Genomic DNA, 15,614 nt, shown 5'->3' with positions numbered 1-15,614 from the left:
GGGTTTATAGACGCCGGCTTGTCTCTCGATATTTAACGTCGGAGCTCGACGGTCTTCTGCTCGGGAGTTTATAGACGCCGGCTCGTCTCTCGATATTTAACGTCGGAGCTGGACGGTCTTCCGCTCGGGAGTTTATAGACGCCGGCTCGTCTCTCGATTTTTAACGTCGGAGCTCGACGGTCTTCCGCTCGGGAGTTTATAGACGCCGGCTCGTCTCTCGATTTTTAACGTCGGAGCTCGACGGTCTTCTGCTCGGGAGTTTATAGACGTCGGCTCGCCTCTCGATTTTTAACGTCGGAGCTCGACGGTCTTTAAGGCTACTTTTAACATAGTCGGTCGGCAAAGATATTTGCCATTTTTATAATTTTGCTTCCTGTATTACAAGGACATAGGCGACCGAGATGTATATAAATTTACATTTAGCGCACCTTTCACCCAGCTCGGATAACGTACTACCGGCCGAACGGCTCGGGGTCTTCTTCGTCGAGCGCTTGGCTTGGATAACATACTCCCGGCCGAACGGCTCGGGGTCTTCTTTGTCGAGCGCTTGGCTCGAATATTATACCTCCGGCCGAACGGCTCGGGGCCTTTGACCTCGATCGTGCTTAGAATAAAATACACCCCGCCCGAACGGTACGGGGTCTTTACCATCGAGCCTTCGACTCGTGTAATTTATATGCCCGGCCGAACGGCACGGGGTCTTTGCCTTCGAGCATTTGGCTCGTATAATTATATATTATGGAGAAAGGCCGCTCGGCCGATAATGCCAATTGCGTTTAACATTTTGCTTCCTGCATTTCGAATATACAGCCAAACGGAAAATACGCAGCATACATTACATTAGCGCACCTTTCACCCTGCCTCTGAAAGGCTGGAGCTAATTTGCGCTTCATGGTTGATCCAAGTCCCAATCCATCTTCATCCGCTCGGTAGCTCGTCCACCCAGCTTCCTCCTATGTGGTCGATCCATCACCTGACATCCAACTCCCGCTCTTGAGGTTCCAGAAGGAGGGGCTTGCTATAAGTTGAATTCGGGAGATGAAGTATCTGCTTTTGAGGGAAATGGGACTGTGACAGTCGGTGCTTCCGCTCGGCCCCCTGATGCTGATATCGCTTGTTGCTCAACCGCTCGACTTGCACATTCTCTCTCTGTTGCTCCCCGAGCTTAGCTGCTCTTGCCTTAATTAGAGCGTCGAGTTCCTCCGTGGAAAACGTCACCGTATGCTGTCGTCCAGCCTCGTCCATTACTTCCGATCGGATGCAGGAGCGTTCCCACAGACGGCGCCAATTTGATCCTGTCTGAACGCTGAATCAACGGACGCTGGGCACGTGGCGCTCCCCGGATGCTGACGTGGATCTTCGACTGGTTGCACGAACCTCCGGCGCACCTGCACAGAAGTCGGGCCGGGAAGGGGTTCCCGGCGGCGACCCTCCGACACTCAAGTTAGGCAAGCAAGTAGTGAAAAAAGTGGCTCCAAAGGTGTCTCACGCGTACCTCCGGCGAAGTATGAGGCTCTTTATATAGAGCGGTGCAAGAGCTCCTGCACGTCCACCGAGGCGCATACGTGTCCGTAGCCCATACCTCGGTATGTGTCTGTCAGAAAGCTTACCTGACGCCATACGGCTCGGGGTCTTCTTCGTCGAGCGCTTGGCTTGGATAACATACTCCCGGCCGAACGGCTCAGGGTCTTCTTTGTCGAGCGCTTGGCTCGAATATTATACCTCCGGCCGAACGGCTCGGGGCCTTTGACCTCGATCGTGCTTAGAATAAAATACACCCCGCCCGAACGGTACGGGGTCTTTACCATCGAGCCTTCGACTCGTGTAATTTATATGCCCGGCCGAACGGCACGGGGTCTTTGCCTTCGAGCATTTGGCTCGTATAATTATATATTATGGAGAAAGGCCGCTCGGCCGATAATGCCAATTGCGTTTAACATTTTGCTTCCTGCATTTCGAATATACAGCCAAACGGAAAATACGCAGCATACATTACATTAGCGCACCTTTCACCCTGCCTCTGAAAGGCTGGAGCTAATTTGCGCTTCATGGTTGATCCAAGTCCCAATCCATCTTCATCCGCTCGGTAGCTCGTCCACCCAGCTTCCTCCTATGTGGTCGATCCATCACCTGACATCAAACTCCCGCTCTTGAGGTTCCAGAAGGAGGGGCTTGCTATAAGTTGAATTCGGGAGATGAAGTATCTGCTTTTGAGGGAAATGGGACTGTGACAGTCGGTGCTTCCGCTCGGCCCCCTGATGCTGATATCGCTTGTTGCTCAACCGCTCGACTTGCACATTCTCTCTCTGTTGCTCCCCGAGCTTAGCTGCTCTTGCCTTAATTAGAGCGTCGAGTTCCTCCGTGGAAAACGTCACCGTATGCTGTCGTCCAGCCTCGTCCATTACTTCCGATCGGATGCAGGAGCGTTCCCACAGACGGCGCCAATTTGATCCTGTCTGAACGCTGAATCAACGGACGCTGGGCACGTGGCGCTCCCCGGATGCTGACGTGGATCTTCGACTGGTTGCACGAACCTCCGGCGCACCTGCACAGAAGTCGGGCCGGGAAGGGGTTCCCGGCGGCGACCCTCCGACACTCAAGTTAGGCAAGCAAGTAGTGAAAAAAGTGGCTCCAAAGGTGTCTCACGCGTACCTCCGGCGAAGTATGAGGCTCTTTATATAGAGCGCTGCAAGAGCTCCTGCACGTCCACCGAGGCGCATACGTGTCCGTAGCCCATACCTCGGTATGTGTCTGTCAGAAAGCTTACCTGACGCCATACTGCTACAGTCCAAACACGTCTTCGATGGGACAACAGAACACCTCGTTGTCAGACTTGGAGTATGGCTAGCCATAGGACTTGACAGCTGTCATAAGATGTTCTGGTCCTCCTCTACCGACCACAGGCCGAGGCGTCCGTCCGCCCGGCGGGACGGGGCATTCGTCTGGCCGGTGGGACGGGGCGTCCGTCCGGCTGGCATTCTTCTTACGCCTGGTCGGACGACACTTACTTCACGTCCGGCCTTCTCTCTCCATCGGCATGCTGGGGAGATCTTCGGTAAGATGTTATGTAGGGACTACTAGCAATATGTTACATTGCCTTCGGACGATCATGACGTCCGATCGGCACTTCGTTACTGTTCAATTGAGCGTCGGAACCCCGATCCCTGTCAGGGCGTCTTTTTATTATCGGATGTTCATCGGTCGTCCGGTCGGGAGGCCGACTCATCCTTCTCCGGTCGGCCGGTCGGTCTGCCCTTCTCTCATGAGTCCGGTCGGCTCACCATTCTCCGATGGACCACCTGGCCCTTTGACTTCCACGTGGCGTTGACCCTTCGCTATGGGGTCCCGTGTTCTAACCGCCAGATCAGAATCCATTCCCTAAATTTAAAGAACTACTATTCATGAAATGTATATTTAGGGAATGGGTAGGGTAGCTGATGTGGATGTTTTTTTAATGCAAAATATAAAATTTAAGATAAAAATTAAATTTAGGGTAATTGATGTGGATGCTCTAAACAATTGAGGGTCATATCGGTCCTCATGACAAAAAGGAATACCACTCAATCTTTGTCCAGTTTTTTTACCAGTGTTATTATTAAAGCCCTGAAGGTTTATTAGGATTACATTTGTCCAGGCTAATTATATATTTAGTGCTAAACCAAACTAAATCGATACGGTACGCTTTGAGCTCGAACTAGGCTCAAATCAAACTTATTGGTTGAGTCCTAGTTGAACCGAGTACAACAAAGTTTGATCTAGTTGAGTCATTTAGCCTTTGGTGGAATTTTAAAGTTAACCAACACAAGTACTATAATTATCATAGTTTTTAATTTCTACAATTCCAGTTATTTTTCTTAGCATTAAATAATTTCATATCTTAATAATAATGTTAATTAATTATTAACTATCAATGTATGTGATAGTGTCATTTTCATCTACTCGGGCTTCTGTTTTTCCTCTTCCTCTTGAGTTACTGTGACGTGGGTCCTTCGATGTCTTTACTGTCGGAGTTCTGTGAATTTAAGCACGTCAGTCGAAGGTCGACGTTGTCAGCATGACTCCTCTGACGGTCAAATTAGCGATGAATAAAAATGAGAAGCTTGTGTACCTACACTATAGAATGAAAGAGTTTGAAAAAAGATAACCGTTGGTCCGTATTCCTAGTGTTGTGTAGACATTAGCCCGACGTCACTTCACTTGGGTCGATTTTGTGTTAAGGACAGTCATAGGTTGGTTAGAAATAACCCACTCTACTATGATCCCTCGTCATCCCGAAACCACACAGGTATAGATCATAGCTTGATGGAATCATGTTGTTGCAAAGGGCATCGGCCTAAGTATACAAAGAGTCACCCGGACGCATAAGTATGTTTAATTTTTGACATTTAATTTGTTATGCAAAAATTACATTATTGATATGACATTTAAAAATAAATTAATTTGACATTTGAAAAATATTATTTGCCAAATAGTAACACAATAAAATATTATTTCTAGTATTTATAATTATTGTCAATAATTAGATTAATTAAGAAAATGTCATAATTTTAATGTGTTACAATATGAAAAGCAAGCAGCATGCTGAAAGTCCAGCCATAACTTGAATTTTCTCTGATCCCACACAATCATAAAGAATACAATGGTAAAACAAAATAACCATGAAATCTTGTCTTAAGAATAATCATATGATAGAACCGAGCATGCGACCGAAGAGGAAGTCGCAGATGAATATAACTTTGACGACGATTTGGGACATGAATGTTAAGTAAATTAACCACAGTGAACATTCTTTGCCGTTCAATTCCATCAAAACCATGGCTTAAAAAGAGAACTGAGGAAAAGTTGAAGGGAAGGAGAATGTACCTGATGTGTTATTTGATCCAGTGTGGCAGGTAACCAACTGATTTGTCGTAACCACCACTTTACTAGGAAGAAATGAGTTACAAACTTGCAATTGACGGCATATCCTTCAAATCAAAGCATACAAATTATAGGATTCCACAATTCTGAAAGCTTTGGAAATGAATCGATTTAGATTTGTCTATACACCATGAACAACAGGGTAGGAGAATCTCATACGCTGCATTCATCCAGAAGAGTAGCTTAATTCTTGCAGCAATTTGTTACTCTATGACCACCCAAAGACAAAGTCGAGCACATAGACAAGTATCAGCGACAAGGGGTAGAACAAGAAGGCAAGAAAGCAAGTCCACAGAGGGAAAGTCGTCCGGAAACTGGTGAAGAGGCCCATCACCACGCAGACGATCAAAATGATCAAAACTTCAGCTGAGAAGTCCCATGTCAGGTGTCTCAAGTAAACCAGAGCCAAGAAGACAGCCAAGCAAAGGGTGTTGTTCATGGTTACCCCTCCATAGATCTGCACGAGCACATTTTGGGTTATAAACTGCTCATAATTGAGTATCCAGATTGACCGACCTTTTCTTTATTTTGTCTCTTCAGTGTCCCAAATTGAGCTGAAATAGATAATATAAAAATGTACTATGCAATCATGGCTTCAAACGCATAGAAACTTGATAACTGGATTCATTAGCCTATGATTTTTAGTCTCTGATACTTAGCATTGAGGCATGTAACGATAAGGCAATGCCCAGCGGTTGCAAAACTAGATGCACAAAAATAAACCTAGAGCCAGACTCTACCAATGATAAGATCCAACTTATGGGGAAAACAAACGAAGAATAAATCACATAATTTGATTCGTAAAAACAAACCTCTGAGAAAGTGAGTGACGAAGTTCTTTGTTTTTTTCGGCTGGCAAAGATAATTGATGAAACAGCCTCACTGGCATTGGTAGCCAAAGGCATTGCAATGAATGATATGAAGAATGAAGGTATGCTTGTAGCAAGAGAAAAGTTGTCAACAGCATCTACGAGCGGGTCAGCAAAAATAGCAGCAAGGACGGTTCCAAGTAGCAAAAGTAAAATAGCATTGGAGACTACCTGACCAGGATTATCAATCCTTTCTACAACTTCATCATTTTGATAGATCAGCCTGTCATGTTCCCCCCTTGCTTTCTGCACAAATTATAGGGTCATATTTGGCCTGCCAGTTTGCATAGTCTCATTATAACTTCAGGTGGATATAAAACACAAGTTTACCGTGTGAAAATCATCCATGAAATTTTTTGAGTAAGATGAAGCATTTCCAACATCACGTTTGGCCTCGGTAAGCCAATTTGATATTCCCGCAATAAACTCATGTTCTTCGATTGTTGAATTTCGTGATGTATCAAACTCATCCATGATTTTATCAACAGCATCGTCCATATCCAAATCTATTTCATCAACTTGGAGACCTATGATCAGAGCTCTCAACTCGGCACGTGATAGTGATCTATCTGAATCCATATCTAGTGAACGGAACAATCTGTGAACAAACATATTAGCTAAAACCAGTAAACATCTTACAATTAATCAAGAAAAATAAAAATGCCTACCTTTTAAGGACATCTACATTGGGTGTTCCCTCATTATCCACGAGTCGTCCAAGGGCTTGCATCTGAGCATGTTTGAGAATTCCTGATATTACATGTTTGTGCTTCACATAAGCTAATCTTCGCCTCTGAATCCAAGGTTGAAATACCTGACCCATAATACAAAAAAATCAAAGTTAAGATTCTTTTTCATCATATGGTAGCTGAAATCACTATGGAAAAATCGACTATTGTAACTAACTCTAGGCCTAATTTGATTATTTATTGGAAATAAGTATATCAGAAAGGAATTATTATTTTCTATGTTTGAGATATAGGAACAACATGGAACAAAAATGGAAATGATTTTGTACTTTGTGTCTTTCATTCCGATGGTAGGTAAAAGGATATCATGGACACTTAATCAGGTAAGGTCAAACAAAATCAGTTGTATCTTAAATATTAGTTCATATCAAATATTTACCTGATAAACACAATAAGAAACCAAGAGTGCAACTGCAACAATAAGAGAGAGCAAAACTGCTAGACGTTGTCCAGAGGGAAAATTGAAAACTTGTGGCAGTTGCACTATCACAAATGGGATGATGGATATCACCATAATTCTCGCTGCATAGCTTGTTTCAACATCAGTTGAAACACCAGAACCTTCAAATAGGAGAAGGACAATCATTCTTCAGGAAGAGTGGACTTGGTAGTTAACTGATTGTCAAAAGTTAATCATGTATGAATATAACTCATTTTTTTAACATAAATTCAACATTAGATTAGTACAGTTTTATAGTAGAAAATTTATTGACAATATCTTACTGAAGGGAAATAGGACAAGATAACAGTATTCTGTAACAAGAAAAAGGATGTCTAAATCAGGTTCTTATAATGTCTGTTTTGTTACAAAGGACACGGAGATTCTCACAAAGAGAAAGGTCCAACAGGATTATTGGTCATAATAGATAGATTGAACCACAAATAATTTGATTCAATAAAACAATAAAGTGTATTCACTCACGCATTAGATGTAACATATCAACTAGAAGCAGAATTTTCCATCTAAAAAATTGCAACTGTCATGGAAAGAAAAAGGCAAGGTGATTAAGCTTCATAGTCCTACAAGAGTAATTAAAGCAGCAAATCTTCATATGAAAATTTTGGCCAAATTTCACCGAGGAAGAAGTGATGAAAATTACACTCTGTAGAATTCGCAAGTGAAAGGATGAACTAATTAAATAGGTTGCATTTTGTAATCATATAAAGAGAAGGATCTAAGTAAAATATTAACAGTTAAGCTTTACTAGAGCCAATAAAAGCTTTATGTGGTAGTCCAAAAAAGATAAGATGATGCTCACCAAACAGACTGAAGATTTGTGTATCTTGTGGATCAATTGAGGTTGAATTATCTGAAAGGTCAGATTTTCCCACAATAATACAAGAACCCCATAGAGTAGTAAGCAACATCACTGTTGATCCAGCAAGTAAACCCATTCCAATCGACACTTGATTTTGAGCAGTTTCTTTACTCCCAGAAATCCCAGATACTACAGCAAATTTTAAATTTATGGTTAGAATGGACTTCAAGATAACTAAGAGATGCTAAAAAAACATCTTTGATTTTTTTTGATTTTGTAAATTGAATTACATAATTTCCTAAGGAAAAATTGACTTGCTTACCACATAGATGCAAAATCAATTAAACACAATTGGTAATGCAAAGAGGGAAAGGAATCAAATGAATTTTAATTTTTTAATTAAACCTTTGGCAATTATTCATTTTGGGTATCATGTAATTTTGATTTTATTTTTCTTTTACAAGCATTTCTTTGAATTTGGTGGCATTTAGTATCTTTCTTTGGTAGGAGTTTAAACCATGGGATAATTATGTCTTGCTTTACACTATTTATTTTCTATATTTTTAGAATCAAGTCTATAAAGTAGTTTTGTGTACAAGTAATATTCAACTTTTGATGATATATTCCACTTTTCAATCTCTGTGAGGTGATTTCTCTGTGTTCTTCGCTTTATCAATTTTGTGTAAATTTCTGATGGTTTTAGACTTTTGGTTCACAGTTAAATTTTGGTGTTGTGTAAATTGATGCCAAAGTTCAGTGATTCAATCTCAGTACTAATTACCCCTTTGTTCTCCATCCTATCAAGCTTCCTTTGACACTTGACGCCTCGGCTAGATCCCTAGGCGTATCACCTGTGTCCTTGTGTCTTCATTGTGTCATTGTTTTCTTCCTCAAGCCATCCACCACGTGATCAAATCAACCACTTAAACCAAGAGGAAAATCACAACCCCTTATTCTTCTTTAACAAGCATGATTGTACATGCAACACAAGTGACATCGTCAGCTCACCCCATTACTATTATTGTTTCCCATGCTAACCTGATCCCTTTTGGCATTTATGTATGATGAAGAATTTAAAGCATTGGATCTGAAAGATACACCAAATACATCTCTAAATGAATCCCTAAAGACTCTATTGAGACACCTAAATTGATCAAGCAAGCATCCTAGGTCAATCTAACGGAGCTCTTTGTAATCCTCAACTAGACACTCTTATTAAGCAAACCTGTGACCTAAACTCTCCCCTAGAGTTTTTATTTTTTTTTAAAAACAATCTTTAGATAGATAATGTCTACTCAACAACACCACTAAACCTACTAAGGTCACCCTTTAAAAGCAAACAAACTCTCAAAAACCTTAAACTCACTCAAGATAAAGGATATGTAACCCTAAATGAGAAGAGTGTTATGTACGGAACCTATACATTTAAGGATGAAAGCTTGCCTTTTTGGATTTTAAGTTCCTTGGTGTTCCTTTTTTCACTGGTAAATAGAGGAAAATTAAAAATGTCTTCGATGTTGTTACCAAAAGATCCACTAAATAAATTTTCAAATGAAGCCCCAATAGCTCTATTCAAATTCCTAAGTCCATCATCAAGGAGTTTGAAGATCCTCATGGCTTCAAACTCGATCCATAAACTATATGCACGCTTAATCATTTCAATCTCCATAATGGCAAGCCTTGCACACAGAAAGTTTTTTTTTTCTTTCTATTTTGGATTTTTTTATGTATTTTCTGATTTTGGATTTTTTTCTATTTTATTGAAATTTTAATATTTTCTAACTTTTGTATTATTATTTTTATTAATTTGTGGCCCAACAGGCACAAGTAACGTACACGACTACCTAAGTGATTCACATTTTATAAGAATATCCAAAATCCTTAATACTGAAAAAAAAAATAAAGAGTGTGTTTGAAGTATCAGCAAAGAGGTGGCCCTAAGCACATGCGTACCTATCTTTCATACTACTGCAATAAAACAAAACAACACAAAAAGTTGGAAGTTTTTGTTGAAATTGAAAAGTATTTTGGTAGAGCTCTTGAGGAGAAATAGATAGTTTTTCTTGATTCTTAAACTTTTGATTACAAAGCCTTTATATAGACTTGAAAGAAACTTAGGGGGCAAGTAACCTAGCAACTTAGGGGGCAAGTAACCTTAGAAACTTAGGGGGCAAGTAACCTTAGTGATGAGTAAACTTAAGTGATAACACATTAACTTTAACACTCCCCCTTAATGTGTTGTCGGATTCCAAGTTTGGCTCGGAGCTGTTGAAATCTTTCTCTCGGAAGTGCTTTTGTGAAGATGTCAGATAATTGCTCCTCAGATCGACAGAACTCAAGTTGAATTTCTTTATCTTCAATTGCTTGTCGAATGAAATGATGCTTGAGTGCTATATGTCGAGTTCGGTTGTGGTGAACTGGGTTCTTAGCCATAGCGATTGCAGATTTGTTGTCGCAGTGTAGCACGGTTCCTTCAATCTGATGGTGACCGAGATCAGCCAAGATTTTTCGAAGCCAAATTGCTTGTGAAGTGGCTACTGATGCTGAGATGTACTCGGCTTCCGCAGACGATTGTGCAACACTTTGTTGTTTCTTGGATACCCATGAGAATATTGCTGAACCAAAGGAGAAACAGTACCCCGAAGTGCTTTTCATGTCATCTAAGGATCCACCAAGATCACTGTCACAATATCCGACAAGATTAAGTGCGTGATTCTTCTGAAAGCTTAGACCGAGGTCAGTTGTCCCTTGAACATATCGTAAGACCCGCTTTGCTGCACCGAGATGAAAATGGCTCGGACTCTGCATAAATCTTGAAAGTAGACTTGCAGCATACATGAGATCAGGTCTAGTTGCTGTGAGATATAACAAATTACCAATGAGGCTACGGTAATAAGTGACATCCGCTGCTTTTCCTCCATCTTCCTTTTTCAATTTCTCCCCCATAATGAGTGGTGTAGAGACAGGATTACATCCCAGCATGTTGAATTTCTTCAGAATCTTTTCTGCATATATCTTTTGGCAGATAAAGATTGTCTCTTCTTCTTGGTAGATCTCCATGCCCAAGAAATGTCGAAGTAGACCCATATCGCTCATTTCATACTTTTGAGCCATGTCATCTTTGAACTCTTCGATCATCTTCTCGTTGCTTCCAGTGAAAATTAGGTCATCAACATAAAGAGTGACTATAAGAACATCATTACCTTGCTGCTTGACATACAAAGTTGGTTCACTCTTGCTCTTTTCGAATTTTGTTCGGTTGAAATAGTTGTCGATCTCACTGTACCAAGCGCGAGGAGATTGTTTAAGTCCATATAGCGCTTTCTTAAGTTTGTAGACTTTCTCTTCTTTTCCTTTGATGATGAAACCCTGAGGTTGATCTACATACACTTCTTCCTTCAATTCACCATTGAGAAATGCTGACTTGACATCAAGCTGATAAAGTTTCCACCCTTTGCTGGCGGCGAATGCAATTATAGCTCGGATTGTGTCTAGCCGAGCTACTGGGGCAAACGTCTCCCCGTAGTCAATTCCAGGCTGTTGAGAATATCCTTTGGCCACAAGTCTTGCTTTGTGTTTTTGAATGGATCCGTCTGGGTTGTGCTTTACTTTGTAGATCCATTTAACACCTATAACTTCTTTGTCTCTTGGTTTATCGACGAGCTGCCATGTCTGATTTTTTTCAATTACACGAACTTCCTCCTCCATCGCTTTTTTCCATGGTTCTTCTTTGATTGCTTCAGCAAAGTTCTCAGGCTCAATTGAGCAATAATTGCATGTAGCATATATATCGCTCAATGATCTGTACCTTTTTGGAGTTGCGCTTGGGGATGAGGAGTTTGATGAAGTTGGATCAGTTGAGCTTTCTTCGTTGGGTTGAGATGAGCTTGAATCTGGTGTGCTTGGCTCAATTTCATCTTCTTTGTCAGTACTGATCAGAATGTCTTTCTTTTCAACTTTGTTTTCTTCCCAATTCCATAAAGCATTTTCATCAACTTGAACATCTCGGCTAATAATAACTTGACCCAGCTGTAGGTTAAATAGTCTATAACCTTTGCTCATGGTGCTGTAGCCGACAAAAATACATCTTTCGCTAGATTCGTCAAGTTTGCTTCGTTTCTGTTTTGGAATTTGAGAATAGCAAATGCTTCCGAATACCTTGAGATGGTTCACCGATGGTCTTCTACCACTCCATGCTTCAAACGGAGTCTTGTTTGGTATGGCTGTGGTTGGGCATCGATTAGATAAATAAACGGCTGTGTAGACTGCTTCAGCCCAGAAGATTTTGGGTAAACCTTTCTCGTGCATCATTGATTTTGCCATTTCAACGATTGTCTGGTTTTTCCTCTCGGTAACACCATTTTGTTGAGGGGTGTACCTTACCGTTAGTTGCCTTTCTACTCCTTCATCTTCACAAAAATTGTGAAATTCTTTAGAAGTGTATTCTTTGCCTCTGTCACTTCTTAAGGTTTTGATGAAGCATCCACTCTGTTTTTCGACGAGACTCTTAAACTTCTTGAATATCATGAATACTTCGGACTTCTGCCTCATGAAATAGACCCAAGTCATACGAGTGTGATCGTCGATGAAAAGAATGAAATACCTATTCTGAGCATGAGAAAGGGTGTCCATCGGCCCGCAGACGTCGGTGTGGATAAGTTCCAACTTTTCTTTAGCTCTCCATGATACTCCTTTTGGGAAAGGTAATCGATGTTGCTTTCCAAACGCGCATCCTTCGCATACATGTTGCTTTCCTTCTATGTGAGGAAGTCCTTGCACCATACTCTTGCCAGATAACTCTTTGAGGCTTTGTAAATTGAGATGACCGAGTCGTCGATGCCATAAGGTTGATGTCAGGTAGTCCGAGGTAGAAGCTTGATGAGCTTTTAGGTCGGCATAATTGATGTTGAGAGCGAAGCTTCGATTGACCATTTTGATCTTTGTGAACACCTTTGACTTATCTCTCCTGTCAAATATAACACATTCATTGTTATCGAAGCAGAGCTTGTACCCATTTTCCACCAATTGTCCGAGGCTGAGTAAATTTTGACTCAAGCTCGGCACACACAAGACATTGTTGATGCAACTCGGTCCTTCCTTCGTCTCGATGGCGATTTTCCCAAGTCCTTTTGACTTTGTTTGCTCTCCGTTTCCAAACTGAACAGGAGCATTGATGCTAATGTCGAGTTCAGAGAAAATTTCTGAGATCGGCGTCATATGGTTGCTACATCCGCTGTCCAGCAACCATTTTCCTTGCTCCTTGTTGGTGGTCGTGTGACATACATAGAATGTTCCATGTGTCTCCTCAGCTGTTTGATTTTCTCCAACCTGATTTGCCTGATAAGTGTTCCTATTTCGGCAATCTTTGGCGAGGTGACCAAATCGATTGCATATTTTGCATCTCGATTGACCTTTGAACCAACAGTCCTTCTCGGAGTGATTTGGCTTATTGCAATTGCTGCAATTCGATGAGTTGTCTTTTCCTTTTCCTTTTGAGATACGTCCACCTCGTCCTCTTGATTTCCATCCAAATCGTGATTGGCCTTCTCGTTCGTTGTTACCAATTTTGAGCTTTGATTGAAATGCACCCTCTATTGGCTTCTCAGAATGTCTGGACAATCTTTGCTCGAACGATTTTAGGGACGCCATCACTTCTTGAACGGTGAGTGTTGTTAGGTCCTTTGTTTCTTCAATGACGGCAATAATGGGATCATATTTCTCAGGAAGACAGATGAGAATTTTGCGTACCAGCCTTTGATCTGTAATATCTTCACCATGAGATTTCATTATATTGACCAGATCAAAGATTCTGGTTGAGAATTCCATGAGTGTTTCTTTCTCCTGCATCTTGGCATTTTCGAAATCCTTGAGTAGTGATTGGAGCTTAATCGCTCTTACTTTCACATCTCCTTGAAATTCGCTCTGCAAGATCTCCCACGCATCTTTAGCCGTGTTGGCTCGCATGATTCTGGGAAATATAGCCTTAGTGACTGCTCTTTGAAGGATTGAGAGAGCACTTGCGTCGGCTTGTCGAGACTTCTCTAATTTCTTCAGACCGGCCTCATTGAGGGCAGTGGCCTCCTCGGGCTCTTGTACTCCATTCTCCACAATCTCCCATTGGTTAAGAGATCGAAAGATGGTCTTCATCTTCACGTACCAGAAATCATAGTCTTCGCCATTAAACTCTGGAATGAGATGGTTGATGTTTGTTAAACTCGAGCTGGCCATGGATTTGGATTGGTAGAACCTGGACGCTCTGATACCAACTGTTGAAATTGAAAAGTATTTTGGTAGAGCTCTTGAGGAGAAATAGATAGTTTTTCTTGATTCTTAAACTTTTGATTACAAAGCCTTTATATAGACTTGAAAGAAACTTAGGGGGCAAGTAACCTAGCAACTTAGGAGGCAAGTAACCTTAGAAACTTAGGGGGCAAGTAACCTTAGTGATGAGTAAACTTAAGTGATAACACATTAACTTTAACAGTTTTCAAGGGTTAAGATTGAGAATCAACGTTTGACGGCCTAAGCGGCTTGTTACTTACGGAGATACTTTCAGTTGAATAAGATATTTGCTATGATATCTGCAAAATTGTAAGCTATTTGCTCGGGAGCGTACAGAAGTAAAATTCAGAGCAAGTTGATGGCACCGCGGCATTAAATACACTAAAATGAGATCAAGACACGCGCAAGCTTCGCGTGAAAGCACGCCAACATTATGTCAGCTGTGAAAGAAAACAATATCCATCGTCTTTCAATCCTTCCATATCAAAAAAAAAAAAAAAAAAACTTGCTAAAACTGATGTTCTCGATAAATCCAAAGAGTAAAACCAAGATCGGCGTCTGGATTTCAATTTCTGAAAAAACCACAAAAAAAAGTCGAAATTCCCTCCGAATTTGTCGACGGACTACGAAAAGAAGGCACAAATTTTGCAAACTCTAAAAAATAAACTAACACAAATTGCATTAGGTCAGGTCGCGATCAACCAATCCTTACACTGTAGAAGGAAAGTTCAATTCCCTTTTCGTCAGGGAGATCAGCGAGTTCAGAGATAATAAAAGTAAAATTTACACTAGTTGAAGAGATAGACATACCCAAAATTAGCATTGCGTCAGGGAGAGCCCCAAGAATCGGGAGGAAGAGTCCACCAACAATACCCGGCCCCATGATTTTGAGGAGAAGCTCGCTCCCGGAGGAGAGGTACGTCGCGGCCTTGTACATCAGGAATCCGTACACGACGATGAGGAACATGTTCCCGACTACCGTAGTGGTGCAGGGGAGGAATCCATACGTCTGCTCGCACTGATCCGCGGCGAAAATCTGGGAGATGGTCGGACGGCGGAGGAAGGGTAGGAGTAGGGTTTGGGAATCTGAGGTCGAGCCGGGAGTGATTCCGTCCGAGAGCAGAAGATCGGCGAGCGCCTCGTCAGCCGGCGTCGAGATGGGGCGGCCAATTGCGATGAGATGGAAGAGGGCGAGGAATAGGAAGGGGAGGAGGAGCCGAGGCAGCATCAACGCGAGGCTCGGTGCCATTGAAGTGCTAAGGCGAGGTAGTCGAAGAGGGAGCAAGCGTTGGGGGGCAGAGAGCTTTGCCGCGCTGTACTTCGGGTCTTTTATAGAGTTGTCAAACGAGACCGTGACGTGCCGACCCGTGTCTGGGCGGGCGGGCCGGCCATTTGAGCGGAGGGCAGATCCTGTGATTCTTTGGAAAAAATGAACTAAGAAATAGACCACTTATAAACAGATTTTTTTTTTTTTAATTTTACCGTACTTTTTATATTTTGGATTATGACAAAGGGTCGGAGGCCGTTGGAAAACC

At 41.8% G+C, this 15,614-nt stretch overlaps 1 protein-coding gene across 5 annotated transcripts; it reads right to left on the bottom strand.

Annotated features, from left to right (window-relative positions):
- Positions 1-4,618: 4,618 nt before the first annotated feature.
- LOC121971837 (sodium/calcium exchanger NCL1-like) lies at positions 4,619-15,370 on the bottom strand. 5 transcript variants are annotated; one of them, XM_042523302.1, is made up of 8 exons: positions 14,890-15,370; positions 7,798-7,986; positions 6,918-7,099; positions 6,458-6,603; positions 6,120-6,387; positions 5,961-6,035; positions 5,733-5,887; positions 5,212-5,377 (listed from the first exon to the last, which is right to left on the bottom strand). In XM_042523302.1, the coding sequence occupies exons 1-8, from the start codon at positions 15,326-15,328 to the stop codon at positions 5,362-5,364; spliced, it is 1,470 nt and encodes a 489-aa protein (XP_042379236.1). In that variant the 5' UTR covers positions 15,329-15,370; the 3' UTR covers positions 5,212-5,361. The 5 variants fall into 5 exon arrangements, with proteins under 5 accessions (XP_042379233.1, XP_042379232.1, XP_042379236.1 ...); XM_042523301.1 differs by having other exon boundaries at positions 5,336-5,474; XM_042523299.1 differs by lacking the exon at positions 5,733-5,887 and having other exon boundaries at positions 4,619-5,377.
- Between the last annotated feature and the right edge of the window lie 244 nt (positions 15,371-15,614).

This window comes from Zingiber officinale, chromosome 4A, assembly GCF_018446385.1.
Source record: "Zingiber officinale cultivar Zhangliang chromosome 4A, Zo_v1.1, whole genome shotgun sequence".
In the NCBI taxonomy this organism is placed as follows: Eukaryota; Viridiplantae; Streptophyta; class Magnoliopsida; order Zingiberales; family Zingiberaceae; genus Zingiber; species Zingiber officinale.
Note: the sequence above shows the minus strand (reverse complement) of the source record. Positions and strands in the feature narration are given on the sequence as shown.

What these genes read in the sequence shown, in the direction of transcription:
- LOC121971837 (XM_042523298.1), bottom strand. Translation starts at nt 15,328, where the DNA reads ATGGCACCGAGCCTCGCGTTGATGCTGCCTCGGCTCCTCCTCCCCTTC. An exon ending in ACAAATCTTCAGTCTGTTTG is followed by an intron (nt 7,100 to 7,797) that starts GTGAGCATCATC and finishes TCCTATTTGAAG; the next exon opens with GTTCTGGTGTTTCAACTGAT. An exon ending in TTTCTTATTGTGTTTATCAG is followed by an intron (nt 6,604 to 6,917) that starts GTAAATATTTGA and finishes ATTATGGGTCAG; the next exon opens with GTATTTCAACCTTGGATTCA.